General features: G+C 44.0%; 1 protein-coding gene across 3 annotated transcripts in view; it reads left to right on the top strand.

Annotated features, from left to right (window-relative positions):
• npas1 (neuronal PAS domain protein 1) overlaps positions 1-14,683 on the top strand; it is a 77,901-nt gene extending 63,218 nt beyond the window's left edge. For all 3 annotated transcript variants that reach the window (XM_049577180.1, XM_049577178.1, XM_049577181.1), the window contains 7 exons: positions 7,946-8,120; positions 8,261-8,373; positions 8,807-9,003; positions 9,082-9,188; positions 9,408-9,555; positions 11,132-11,244; positions 11,350-14,683. In XM_049577180.1, the coding sequence (XP_049433137.1) occupies positions 7,946-8,120; positions 8,261-8,373; positions 8,807-9,003; positions 9,082-9,188; positions 9,408-9,555; positions 11,132-11,244; positions 11,350-12,440 (1,944 nt within the window). In that variant the 3' untranslated portion in view covers positions 12,441-14,683. The remainder of the gene's footprint in view (positions 1-7,945; positions 8,121-8,260; positions 8,374-8,806; positions 9,004-9,081; positions 9,189-9,407; positions 9,556-11,131; positions 11,245-11,349) is intronic.
• Positions 14,684-14,819: the final 136 nt, after the last annotated feature.

Genomic DNA, 14,819 nt, shown 5'->3' with positions numbered 1-14,819 from the left:
CTCTAGGTATCCCTCTAGCATCAGTTTTGGACACTCAGAAACATCTTGCCAATTTCCATTTGGTCTTTTCAAAATAAACTACAAGAAAAAACAGGTTTCATCACCAAAGCTATTTTAGGTTTAGGCAACAAAACTACTAGGTTAGGTTTAGAAAAAAGATCCTGGTTTGGGTTAAAACAAGTCTGTTGGTCAGCCCTGTGATAGTCTGGCGACCTGTCCAGGGTGTACCCCGCCTCTCGCCCAGTGTCAGCTGGGATAGGCTCCAGCCCCTGACAGGATAAGCAGTTAGTTACAGAAATGAATGAATGTTTGTCATGTTTCTTAAGTAAGTTACGATTACATCACATAACCCATGTGTCACATTGTCTACTTAATGTAGTTTAAAGCAGTGGTTCCCAACTGGTGGTTCGCGGGTCCATTCTGAATGGATCACAAGTGACTCGCAAACATGTCTAGTTTGTAAAAAACATTCTTTATTTTTTAGCGAAGAGAATTTCCGGCACACAGCTACTTTTTTCAGTGCTGTGTCCTGCTGTAGAGTGGGTGACTAACGGACAGCTACTTGACAGAGACAACAAACTAGCTCAATGACATGGCCAAATGCAAGTATGAAGCTGTATGTATTAAACTATGTTGACCTTGAACTCATAACTAAGGAGAAAACTGGACCTCGTGGCAAGACCAGTTGGGAACTACAGGTTTAAAGATAACCTCAACTTCTCACACAGGACCTGGGGGAAAGCCTTGTGTTTGTTTGACCCATCCACCACCCAACACTCCCAGCCTACTTGGACTTTCTATGTCTTTATCTATGTCATTGCTGTGGATGGGTTTACACTGGAGTTAGTTGAAAGCCTGGTAAATCTCAAACAGATGCTAAAGGTTGCCTTATGCATTGGAGTCAAACACGGGCTGCCACTGACCAAGCTGTATTTGACACCCTGGGAATGAGAACGGGCTGGATTTGTCTAACCCAGACTGCTAAAGCCTTGTCTTACTAGCAGCTGAACCTCAGAGTCCTTTTTTAAACATTTACTTTTTGTCTTGTATTTTAATTGATAGTTCAATGTTGAATTTCAGCCGTTAATGTCACCTTTGCAAAACCAGATTGATGTACTGTACACGCCTTATTGTCCTTCAATTATATTTCCCACTGTAAACCTCAGTTCAGACCAATGATTTGCGATTAGACGAAGCCATTTTAGAACATTGCTAAGAAAAGTTGCAGCAATGTGAACTGGTCAGTTCACTCAAGCCGGCTGATGGTGTCACCTGCAACTCAGCTGATCAAATCACTGGCAGCTTGTTTTCAAACACAAGACATGGCACCTGTTTCAACAACCAATCGGCTTGTAGTAAAGTCAGAAGACGCAGACAGCATGTTACCCACCGAGCCCTCTGTTTCCCTGGGTGTGCCCGCATTGGACGGTGGGTCGCTGCTGCTGCTTGCTGTGCTTTTCTCAGTCTCATTGACTGATTAATTGGCCCTAATTATTGTGGCATATTTATTATGAATACAGTCCATCTGATACTCATGTTATGTTTTTCGCTGTTTCATCCCTACTACAAATGCAGCTGTAGCCAGTATCTCACTATCACTATCCTCATTCATATTTTAAGATGCTACAAATTATATTCAGCCACGAAATAAGCATGAGAAGCTGACTGGAATCACAGAGATTTATTGCACCTAGATGATACAGAGTCTCATCTAGGTGCATTGGTGTAAACTGGCGCATTGCAAGTAGCTGCCTGTTTCAAATCGTCTCGTCGCGAATCCTTGGTCTGACCTGGGCTTAACTGTGTTGCATGGAAGGTTTGCATTTTGTCATTACTGAAGAGGAGACTCTTGCAAGTGCTCCTACTTGTAATCCCCATTTTTACATTGTTTGCATTGGAGATTCCTTTCCTCAAATTCCTGTCGGAGTAACTAATGCTGAAAATATTTTGCTGTCCTTTATGAGTTGAATGTTTCAATCCTGTTTAATCTCTGACCACACCCACTACCAGTGGTTATAATTTCATTGTATGCTTTAAGTTACTTTTCCAAACAAGTTGGGTTTTGTTCAGAGATAACCCACTGTCATTGGGTGTGGTCAGAGATGTGCCTTGTCATAGCCACACCCGACAGTGAGAACCTGGAGTACACCTGTGCAGCACGACAGGAAGGTGAAAAGTTAAACATAGGCAGTCAGAGAAAAATCAGACTTTCAGGGGGTGGTAAGTTACTCTTTAATGTTTTATCCACTATCAACATTCTCCAGGGGTATAAGAAACTTGTAGGAGAAAACACAAGCAGTTTCTGAAAACTCCATGTGGTATATTTGCTCTGACGTGCAGTTACATTTTTGAGGAGCTACATGTATAGGCTCCTTCTTAAAACAAGCCACATTAGGAGGAGATCTCTTCACAGCCAGTAAGGAGAGGATAATAACTCTTTCATGTACACAGGGGCATGTGAGTATTGCATTTGTATGATAGCTTTGAAAAAATCCGATCCTGTTTGGATGGAGAGGCCAGGACAAGAGTTGTTGGCACCTGAGTTTATTGGGCCCTCTCTTTGCAAAGACAAATACATAAGGAAGATAAAGTGGTGGAGGCCTGGATACAGAGCAAAAAGGAAGATAGAGAGAGACAGAGAGAAACATAGAGAACCAGACAGACAATTACGTGAGAGAAAGAAAACAAAGGAGTGGAATAGGGGAGCGAATGAGAGACAGTGGTAAAGAGAAGAGAGAGAGTCTGAGTGTGTAAATAGAGTTTAAATGTGCAGTAGGAATGAAATTCGCCTTGGGATTGCCTAGGTAAACAAGACAGCCGAGGCTTTGGTGGAGATGCTAATAAAACAGAGCTGTTCTTATCAGCTGAGCAGATGGCCTAACCCATCACATCTACTCAAACAGGGCCCGAGCCATCAGCATTCTAATGAAATTATTTATGATCGAAGATTACGTTCAAAACCTTGAACATACAACGCCACGTTTACCTTCCTGAAAAGATGAGAGCAGGCGGGGATGGAGGGGGTTTATGATGAGAAAGAGAGACAGCCAGAAAGGGCAGATAGAGTTAGGACTTGGGATGAGTTAGGGGGCTACGTCGGGGGGGTATATAGTGTGTTTATGGACACATGCGACGAGAAAGAGAAAGATACAAGAGGAGTGAGAGGAGAGGTGGGAGGGAGGGAGAGGACAAAAACACTTCGATATACTTTGTTGGCGAGTGGAGGCGGACACAGGGGAGAGAGGAAGGACAGACAAACAAACGATGTTCTGAGTGGAAAAGTGTAACTGGTGGTTTGTTTTAGAGGGCATGTCGCCCCTGTGGACCGCCCCTGCCCTGCCGTCTCCTGTCCCCCCTGTCTGACCCCTCTGCCCTAGCTTACACCCTGGGCTTCTCCCCTGACAGGGGGGTTGCTTAGCCGGCTTAGCCCAGGTCAAGCACCTTGACCAAGGGCACAGCCCGCCGCCCACTCCCCTGGTGCCTGCAGGTATCATTTTTCTTCTCACTGGGTCTCCGGGCCGGAAGCACGGGGATAAACCTGGGAATGCCACAAAGCAGATGAGGGGAGGGGGGTGAGGAGGAAGTAGAGGAGGAAAGAGAAGGATTGATGGAGTAGAGGAAGGGGAGACAAAGGCTGGAGAAGATGAAGAATTGGAGGGAGGAGAGGTGGAAGGGATGGAGAAGTAAGGAGAAGGGGCTGGGAGGAGAAAGAAGAGGGATAAATGGGGTAAAGAGAAGGGAGGAAGGATGGTGGATTAAGGGAGGAGAGAATTGATCTGGGAATGGTTAGTATGCAGCCCCCGCTCCCCCTCCCCCCTCTCCCCCTCCCTCCCTCTCTCCTCTCCCATCAGTCAGTGAGGGCTGAGGGCTGAGAGTGTGTTGTGGACCACTGCCCGGATGCCTCATACATATTAAAGCCCCCTGCTATTATTTATATCATGTCTCTCCTTCCCCTGCTTGCTGCCCTCCTCCTCCCCCCTCATCCCCACCACACCGCCATACATACATGCACGTACATGTCTGCGCACACGCACGCGCGCGCACACACGTATACACTCACACACACACACACACACACACACACACACAGGTTCACGCAGGTGCACTGACAGACAACTACTCACACAAACAATGACACACAATGACGCGTGGAGACACAAAAACAGACAGTCTAGTCACATACACAGAGAAACAGAGGCGCGCCGTGTGCTTGCATACGCACAAACACACACACACACACACCACACACACACTCAGGGAGATTTGAATGATCTCGGTCTCTCCTCACGTCTTCCCTTCGCGCCACATTCTATACCTGTTTTTATGTCTGAGCCTGACTCATCCTCTCAATTGCTCCGTCTCTTTCTCATCTTCTCATTTCTGTCTGATCTTTTTTCAATCCCTCCCTCCTGTCTGTGATGGAGTGATATTATTCGGATAGGTCTTAAGCCCGATAAAGCCCATAAGGACCTGTTTGTCTCTCTACCTTGTTTTCCAATACCACAGGGCCAGGGGATTGTGTCTCTTTCAGATGGCTGGTCCAGTGTTCTGAGCGGAGGTAAATTTAGCACTTGTTTAAAAAACGTCAAGAATTCCCTTTGCAGAGGAATCGCTTTTCATAAAACACAGAAGCCCTGACCGCAGATAGACGGACAGACAGAGAGACAGACATATCTTAATATAATCACTAATAAAAGATGCCTAAAGCAGTGTTCATCCAGAGTTTTACAAACCAATCCCAGTCCGGCTACTCATCAAATACCCAGCCTCTTAATGCATAGATGCAAAATCTTAATTTTTAAACATTAATGAACGAGTCAGTTTTGATGTCAGAATCAAAAGGAATGCGGCAGAAAAATCCAGCACCTAGTAATTACACTGCTGACGTTATGGTATCTGCATAATGAAGAGAAGAGGGATCAGAAAAAGAAAAAAAAGCCACTTATCCTCAAGATTTAGGGTGTTAAGCTTTCTACGTCACCTCCTTAACACACACAATTTTTATTTTTATGCCCTTAAACATTATGGATCAATACATGTGTATTTAAATATGAAAATAATTTGCAGATGCACTTTTCTCAAGAGTCACAGCTCTGATTTTGCTCTTTTTTCCTTATGATTAGCTTTGATTAATGATGCTATCTGTGGTTAATTACTGCCAAAGCATCTTAATGCAACTTAAAGCAGCTTTGTTCAAAAATCTTTTATCATAATCAAATGACAATATAAAAAGAGTCGATCATAGTGATGAACCTACAGAGAATTATCACTCAAATCTGCAGCTCCTCTCTGCTTTATAAAGATTTGTAGTCAGCTGGTTGTCGTTTAGCTGTCCAACCACAACTTTACTGTTTTGGTTTACTCTCACCTCTTTTATGCCGTCATGTTCAAGAACAAAGCTCCAACAACCCAGCGACTAAAGGCTCAGACACACTAAACCAACGCTGAAGAACTAGTGGCGACGAAGGCCGACTGTTGCCTCATGTCGCCTGTGTCACTGACAGAAAGTTACACTGAAGACTACAGCCAACAGCCAACTAGCACATACGTTCTGCACCTCTGTGAGAGGGAATAACTCTCCATACCAGCAGGCAGCGGTCGTCTTTATTTGTTATTCAAAAAGGGAAGCTGGAAGTCGGACAGGACAAATTCTAGACACTAGTTAGCAAGTTAACACAATGTTAAAAGAACAAATGATATTTACTGTGCGCCAGCAAACAATAGCACAAATAATTACAAACCATTTCTGCTGAAGAGCTCAATGACCAAAAACATAATCTTACTTGATATAACAAGTTTGTTTTGATTTCACGTCCTCTTTATTTTAGCTGTTTGTTCACTTTCCTCACTTCATTTTTCTTCCCGTCCACTGAGCTCATCTGCCAATCAGAGTGATTTCATTCACCGATGAGCTCTGCCGTCTCCAACGCTAATTCAACGTGCTGCTGGGCCAAAATAAAAGGTGACAAGGGGCGACAAGGCCCAACCATGCGGAACATTCCACAAAAACTTTGGCAACAAATGCTCACCTATGGCCGGACATTAACCAACACCTGACTGTCAGCTTGGTGTATCAGGGCCCTTAGATTCACCAGGTGGCCAGGGACACGACTCCAAATAAAAAATGATGTTGCTCAGTAACTGCTGGATGTTTAAATAAGCAACAGTTTGCTAACAAGTTGCAGCTTACAAGGTGTTGATCATTACGTGTCTCTGCTGCCGACAAATTCCCAAAAAATCTCTTATTGCAGGTTTAAAGTAACTGTGAAATCAAAATCAGAGCATCTTTATCTTTTCTAATGTAGCAAGTGAAACAGAGTATGTGAGCAGGGTCTAGGTACAAAAGGAACTTTAAATCAAATCCTGCCTATGTGATTGTATCGCTCAAAACAGAGCCTGTCTTTATCAATCTGGCACTTGAAGTAGTTTTATGTGATGGATGGGGTTAGTTACAGTCACTCCAAATCACACTTGACTTGATATATTTCCATAACGCCAGAGTAATCAAAAACATTTTTAGGTTTTATAGGAAGATTTCTTGTATTTCTTTAACACATATTAAGCATGTAACAAGAGATGACTGAACAGTGAACACTGGAGATGGGATTAAATATTCACTGTGTCTTTACACTGGTATAAAGACTTACAGTGTGCCTTCTCTGCCCAGTATTTGAATTGATGAGGCCTCTAAAACATCTTTTCTTTACTGCTACTATCAAATAAAGGAGAAAAAAATAAATCTTTTTTATATTTTGGCTGAAACAAATATCAAAATAGGCACATATAGTCTGACAGTAGCACATTTCAGTATGTAGTGAAATATAAATACTTATGGTGCTTATCAAATCTAGTATTTAATTATATGTTTGGTGGCAAATGTCCAAAAAAAACCCACAGGACATCCCTCAAGGGATTAAGCCCTGCATGTCTGGGACTAAGAACCTCTATCCCTTCACTTATCCTCCCTTGCTCGGCGGGGTTTCCTCCATCTTAACCCCTCTCCGTTCACTCATCGTCCACCTCATTCCTCCGCTCCCGCCTTCCCCCGTTCCCGCTCCTTCCTCTCCCCCGGCTGTGATGTCCTTGAGGGCCTGCTGAAGCTCCCATAAAGCCTGCAGTAAATGGCTCTAATCCGGTAATAAATGGCTGTGTCCTACAGACAAGGGTGTGAGGCTGCTGCAGCCACGGCTTTATCAGATGGAATGGTATTGGCACACACACGCACAGACGCACACGCACATTCACAGATGTAATAGGAGCTGCATGCATGTGTGGAAGCATGCATACTCTCTCCCTCTCTCCGTCTCTCTCTCTCTCTCTCTCTCTCTCTCTCACACACACACACACACACACACACACACACACACTCATTTATACAGCTTCAGATGGAATCACACCTGCTCCGATTGTGCTGCTTTTATGGATGCCATGCAAGAGCAGCGCCATTATTACCTTTAAATGATTAGAGATGCGACTATGATGCATTATGATGATAGGATCATATAGAGCTGTATGAGCTGTTGCGTCGCTCTTTATGCCTGCAGGGATAGACTGCAACTGAATGAAGGAGCAGGGAGGGACACAGGGAATAAGAAGAATAGTAATGTGACCTTTGGAGATACTTGGAGTTCACCTGTTTTTAATCAGCAAATACAATTGATTTTTATCTCCCCTGGTTTTATTTGTGTAATACTGTAGTCGCTTGGTCCTCTGAGACTGGACTTAAATGTATGTGCATGAGTGTGTGTGGGAATGTCTTACAACCTCCACACTCCTTGTTGAGTTGTAACCCAGAGCAGTGCTTTCATTTTCCTGTCATAACGTATATTGATTTTTTTTCTGTGTGTGTGTGTGTGTGTGTGTGTGTGTTGGGGGGGCTCATGTGCAGGCATTTGTGCTCTAAGCTTCTTCTTTTTTTTTGATCAGCGTATGTGTTTCCCTTCAGGTGGAGCTGACCGGCAGCAGCGTGTTTGACTACATCCACCCAGCGGACCACGTCGAGATGGCAGAGCGGCTGGGAATCAGGCCGCATCTGAGAGCCGAGGCCGGCTGCCACACGGGTCCCGAGAGCGCCTCCAGCTCCGCGTCCACCTCCTCCCTGGCTGGTACCCCTGAACCCGGTACTGATTACACTGTCAATTTGTATTTATATCCGTTACATTTGCATCACAAAAACAACAAAAATAATTGAATATATGACAAATACTGTAGGTTGGATATATTTTTATATTTTACCCTCTTCCTCTCTCATCCTCCACAGCTCCGTCTAGTCCTCATTCTCCTGCTGATGATCCTCCGGACCGCGGCTTCTTCATCCGCATGAAATCCACACTCACCAAAAGAGGCCTGCACGTCAAGTCGTCTGGATACAAGGTACAAATGTCTGAGGAAATAAGTGCTCCTAATTTGGAAACACGCCTTGTATTTTGCTTTCTTTCCCATTTACACGCTTGTTCTCAGTGACAGTAAAATAACAAGCAGAGCCTTGTCATTTTGTTTTGCACGGCCAGTGTTTCATAGCACTGTCAAGGTGGTCGTTTTCAGTGTGTTTTATGGTTGTGACCTTATTTCACACTGGACCGCTGCACATAACAGACGCTTTACTGCACTCACTGCTGTAATACCAGAGCTGCTGCATTCTTTAGCTTAGATTTGACTTTGTGTTGTGTTTATGTGAAACTTATATTGATGAATGTTTTATTTCCTCTGTATGTTACTGTTATTATCCACACCCTGGATTGTGTAGCTGTCCTGTGATTCTAAAAATGTCTTGTGTGAAGGGAATACATGCTGATGTCTTTGACAGGTAATCCATGTGACAGGACGAATCCGCTGCCGCCCTGCACTTGTGCCGGGCTCCGCTCGCTCAGTGCGTCGACCGATGGGTCTGGTTGCGCTGGCACACACCCTCCCGCCCACCACGCTTAATGAAGTCCGCATGGAGAGTCAAATGTTTGTCTTCCGCGTCAACATGGACCTCCAGGTCACGTATTGTGAGAACAGGTGAGGATTGTGTCTAGATGTTGAAATTTAATAGTGTGGACGTTGAATACACACAAATAATTTTTGTTGTTTTTACAGGATCTCAGAGTATATGGATATGACCCCAGCAGAGGTGGTGGGACACACCTGTTACCACTTCATCCACGTAGAAGACCTGGAAAACCTGCGGCAGAGCCATGAGGACTGTGAGTCGCATCATATGTAGTGTATGGAATTCATCCCCACCCTGTTATCCTACACAGTGCCTGAAGTTGGGGGGAGAAGCCTGTTGAAATCTCATTCTGTCCTGTTGTGATAGGCGCCCTCTGCTGCCATCATCATGAACTGCCAAACCACTAACAGGCTCCTTCTCTGTCTTCTCTCCCGTGTCCTGTTATACATTCTTTCTTTCCGTCTCCACCCAGTGCTGAGGAAAGGCCAGGTGGTGACCGGCTACTACCGCTGGCTCCAGAGACGAGGAGGCTACCTGTGGATCCAGTCCACTGCCACCGTCTCCATCAACCACAAAGCGCCCCATGAACGCAACGTCATTTGGGTCAACTACGTCCTGAGGTCAGTGCAGCCACAGTGTGCGTTCCAGGACTGCTGATACGAACCAAGTTTATATTTGCAGGCGCCATACTGTGCACGGAGATGCTTTGAAGGGATAGATGATGAAATACAGAGGGATTATTGGAAGAGTTTCACTCTCTCCAACATATGAGAATACTTGCTGCAGATAGTGACATCAAAGCAAAGCACATAATCAGTTATTTGACTTATAAATATTAAAGATAACAAAATTCTATTTTAAATTATAGGATGACAAAAAAATAGGTAATTTTATGTTTTATTGATTTTAAATACATTGTAGATTTATTATTAATATTATTATTATTTTAGATATTTTACCCCCAATTTAGATTATAGTTATTTACTTGACTGGACTATTTGTCCAGTTATAATGACTATTAAAGAAAGCAGATTTTTTAATCATTTAAATGAGATACTTTAATTGACAAGCTTTCACAGTGCATGCTGCTATAAAGGAGTCTTTCTTAATTAATCACTTTCAATTTTTTGTCAGTTTTTTTAGTCAATTTATTTTATTTATTTTTACATTTTTTTATTTCTTTTATTTATTTGTTTTTTTGTCGCATTTAAAATGATTTATAAAACTTGAAAAAAAAAGTCATTACTCTTGCAAAGTGCTGTTCAGCTGTCTGTAAACAGCAAGGCAGCATTATGCACACACTATTTAATGTCATTACTCTGAATTGGGCAGACACGACCTTATAGGAAGGCTCTGATCAGGGAAAATTAAAGACTCCGCAGCTTTTTGTTTCTGTTTAACTTTATTATAATTGTCTTTTAAATGCAGCATTGCTTTAAGGCTCTATTTATTTACTCCGCAGACACAACGACTGCAGCAACCTCGACAAAATATGCTTTTCCCTTATGTCCCTCTTGTATACACACACTCGTGTATTCGCCCAGACACAGATGCAGTTACACTTGGAGGATACACACACATACACGCATGCACAAACACAGTGCATAACACAGCGGCAGAGCAGTCAGACAAAAACAAGAGGAGTAGGCTGAATTTCAATGCTAATTGGACTGAAGCTATATAATTACAACAAATGGATGTCAGAATTTTGGGGCTGAATGGTGTTTTAGTTAATTAGTGCTGTAATTACAAGAGCTCATTAACTTCTCCAACAGCCTCCTCCTTGTCTGAGCTTAACTGTGTATAGGTGGGCTGCTGAGTGGGGCACAGTGTGTGTGTGTGTGTGTGTGTGTGTGTGTGTGTGTGTGTGTCTTGAAGGGCGGGGTCTGCCTATCTGTCTGTTTGCGTGTCGCTGCTTGTGTATGTGTGATAAGGGCTGTTGTTTGGAGAATTGGGTGGATGTGTTAGGTGGAGGTTAGAAGGGTTTGAGGCAGTTTGGCTATTGGAGGTTGCTATTAGGCTGATTATATGTTGTTTCCATCTCTAAGTATTCACTCAAATCAGCAGTGCACTAGTGTGGTTTTTTTTTTTTTTAGAAAGCTGTAAGTGGCTTTTAAGTGGTAGATGATCATTTGTGTATACGTCCACCTTTTCTCCTTTTCCATTTTCACATCCATCATCCATCCATCCATCCAGTCGAACAGAGATGCCCGACACTCCCCTGGATCTACTGCAGCTACCAGAGAATGTACGAGCAGAGCGACTTCGAGTTAGCTCATCCCCCACCGACAGCTCCCCACAGGCCCGAGGTAGGACGCTACACACACATTACTTCCTTCCCGTGATGCCCACTGACACACAGAAACACCTGCCTGTGCCTCTTCTTATCATAAAAAATCTCCCTTCCTCCTCAGGCTCGCAGCCAGTGAAGAGCTCAGTGGGGAAGAGTGACCCCGACACTAAAGGCAGAGAGAAATTCACTGCAGCCGCCATCCAATCAGAGGACAGGAGAAAGCGCCTGCTGAGGTCCGACCCCGAGGGCGCTCCTCCCGAAACCCGTCGCAGACTGGAGGAGCTCCGTCACGCAGAAGAGAGTGTATCGGCCTCCTCTGACCTGGCGAGCGAAAGCGAGGGGGAGGAGGAAGAAGAGACAGAGTGGGACCAGGGGGGAGACAGTGACAGATTGAAACAGGAAGACGGCGGGGGAGGAGGTAAACAGAGTAGGGGAGGAGACACCCCCACTAGAGGGGAGAGAGGGAGCAGGGTGCACAACGGCCGGGCTGTGATCCAGCAGCTCAAGAGCGTAGTGACCCCGTCTCCCCTGCCTGGCAGCCCCAGCATCAAGACTGAACACGAAGCCCTGACCACCGGGGGGCGTTGGGGGTCACACACACAGACCTCCACCTCTCACACACACACCTCCCAGCCCCAACCCTCACATGCACACACACCCTCCAGCAGCCTCAACGGCGACAGCCCCACCACCCCGATCCCCGACTCTTCTTCCAGCAGTGAAGCCCCCCCAAAAGGGCTGTTCACTCCCCCGTCCCCGGCGCTGTCCCCCGCCATGTCCGTGTCCTCCCCGCTGCCTCGCGAGGACAGAGTTGTGTCGGGGGTAGTCAGTCGGAGCAGTGGCGGTGCAGGTAGTGCTCCTGACTTTGAGCTACTCCAGAGACTGGCTGCAGGCGGTGCAGCGGGGCGGGTCCTCTTCCACCCCCTTGCCCTCGGCCCGCAGGGCCCTCAGAGCCTCTACGCTCCTAGCACTATCCGCTACGCTCCACCTGAGCTGCCCCCCTCCCACCACCATGGCGCAGGACACAGCGATGGCCTGCAGCTACGCTCAGACCACCACAAGGGACCCCCGCCAGCCTTCTTCCCCCACCTACAGCGGTTGGCCGGCTTGCCACCCTTCAGTGGTTTCTCCCCGTCTGACAGCCCTTTCTCCTCCGGCCTGCCCTTCTGTATGAATGGACTGAGGGGGGCTGCAGGCTCCGAGGAGGACTGAGACTCAGAAGGGAGGAGGTGAGAGGAGAAGATAAAAATGAAGGACGGAGCGGAGTGACAGACCAGAAAGAGAGACATTGAAAAGGGCAGGAGAGACAGAAGTGGCAGGACATTAAGCCTCTAAGGACGTTACTAATTGGACACTGAGTTGAATAACTGCAATTTTAAAATATGTGACAAGTCACTGCCATCGGGAATTATTGTGTCTGTTGTGGACAAGTGACAGTGACTCTCGGAGAAAACGGGATGTGGAAACTTTTGACTGGTTGTCCCTCAAGACTTTCCGTCTCTACAACAATAATGAACTCTGCTCTGTGTCTTTCTCTCGATGACTGTGTTGATTTCTGTGTCTCTTCCACTCAGAGAAGCCATATTGTATATAGAGACAAAACCATAAAGACCCTCAGCTCACATCCTCCTCACTGTCACTCCAATTAACCCAATTAACCCTAAAGCCAGTAGAAACAGATGGACACTTGTCTGTAGGAACGAAAGCGACTTTGGAATATAAATTTTTATTATTGCAGTATTATACAAATCACCTCTCACACTGAGATCCAGGTGAGAGGTTGATTAAAGGGTTCTTCCTTAAATCTGATGGAGAAGGCCCTCTGGTGTTTTTGTATTGAGATTCAAAATGATAATAATAAAGAAAAAAAGATCAAGTATTCATCAGTCAGCCATACTTAAAGCACACTGTTGGGACAAAAATATGAACAATGAAGTCCCAGACATTCCATTATATATAAGGGAAGAAAATGCAATGCAGACAGGACATTATTTCTGTTGTTTGATTATAGAAAGGTCACTTGTTTAACTGAGTATTAATTATAGTATATTCTGTATGATGCTGCGATTGTGTTTGTGTATGAAAGCCATATTCATGTTTTTTTTTAATCACCAGATGGAAGGATGGTGTGAAAAAATGTGTCTAGACAGACTAAATAACATTGTTTTATTGGATGTACAATATCATCCAAATACCTTTTTTTATTCTCTAACAAGGATATCTCTGAAAATGTTTTTTAGGAGGGGAAATGGTGCTGGACACAAGTGTTTGTTATCATTTAAACCTGTGTTTTTTTTCTGAGCACTTACCGAAATTTGTTCTGGTGTGAACTCAAAGCACTTCATCACTTAGCACTCACTGCGTGATCCTGTTTAAAAAAAAAAAATGAATAAAAAAACAATGCAAGAGTGGTCACTAATATCATAGCCTGACCACAGTGCAGTCGAGGGGATTAATGGTCATTTAAAAAGGCAGATAAATAAACAGACCGCATGTGGTCATTAAAAGACGACCGTTGCAGGTCAATAAAAATTACCAGAATTATTCTCATATTGGTTTCGGTTCAATCCAGTCAACTGGAAATAAAGTTTTAAATTAAAAAGTGGAAATTTTAAAACACTTTAAATTTCTGTTTCGCTCTGATTGATTGGATTTCCTCTCAGGACTGGAAAAAAAAACACTTTTTATATGAAAATAAAAAACACAATCAGTGCATTTAAATAAAGTGTGTCACAATTTGTTGATTGTCTAAAAGATACTCCAATAAATTCAAAATCTTCATTCCAAATTGTAATATTTAATATCTGAAAATGTGACCCCCTTTTGACAAAATGAACACGATTAAAAAATTGTGACAATAATATGATAATTAATGATACACACACACACTCAGATAACTTTTTAGCACTTTGGAATAAAGTTCTGCAAACTTATATGTCATGTGATCAAAATACGCCATATGGGAGTTGCTTTTTTTTTGGCTTCCAAATTGAGATTACGGTCGACTGTCCGAGGGCTCACTTTACGTGGGAATCTCTAACGTTCTGATGTAAAAAAAGCAGAAGAGACATCTATAATTGTGAAGATCCGACGTGCACTACACACCCACACCGTAGCTGTCACATGCAAATATGTGTGAGTGCACATACTCTCGGGTGTTTAATGGTATAACGTGTGTGTGTGTGTGTGTGTGTGTGTGTGTGTGTGTGATTGAGAGCGTGTGCATCTGCTTGTACAAGTGTGTATGGTTTTTGTTTGTTTGTTTGTTTCTTTTGGTTGAATTAAATAGCTAACCCCCCCTCCCCCTTGCCCATCACTGTGAATCTAACGTTATCCTCCCATCTTTGTGAATACTCCGCCCGCTCATCAAATAAAATGAACAAATGTAAAGAGAAAAACAGTGATACAGATGACGATAACAATAAAATATTCCAGTAGAGGAGCACAACTCAAGGCTTTGTCGTTTCTTTCTTTCTTCTGTGCCGCACATAAGCACTTAGGAATATAAGAAACGGGCGAATTTATTTTTTACATAGTCAATTAAGGTTTCATATGTGATTAGATAATGAATTAAATAATATAAAGTGGGAC

Source organism: Epinephelus fuscoguttatus, linkage group LG5 (genome assembly GCF_011397635.1).
Source record: "Epinephelus fuscoguttatus linkage group LG5, E.fuscoguttatus.final_Chr_v1".
Lineage (NCBI taxonomy): Eukaryota > Metazoa > Chordata > Actinopteri > Perciformes > Serranidae > Epinephelus > Epinephelus fuscoguttatus.
This window is presented reverse-complemented; position numbering and strand designations above follow the sequence as displayed.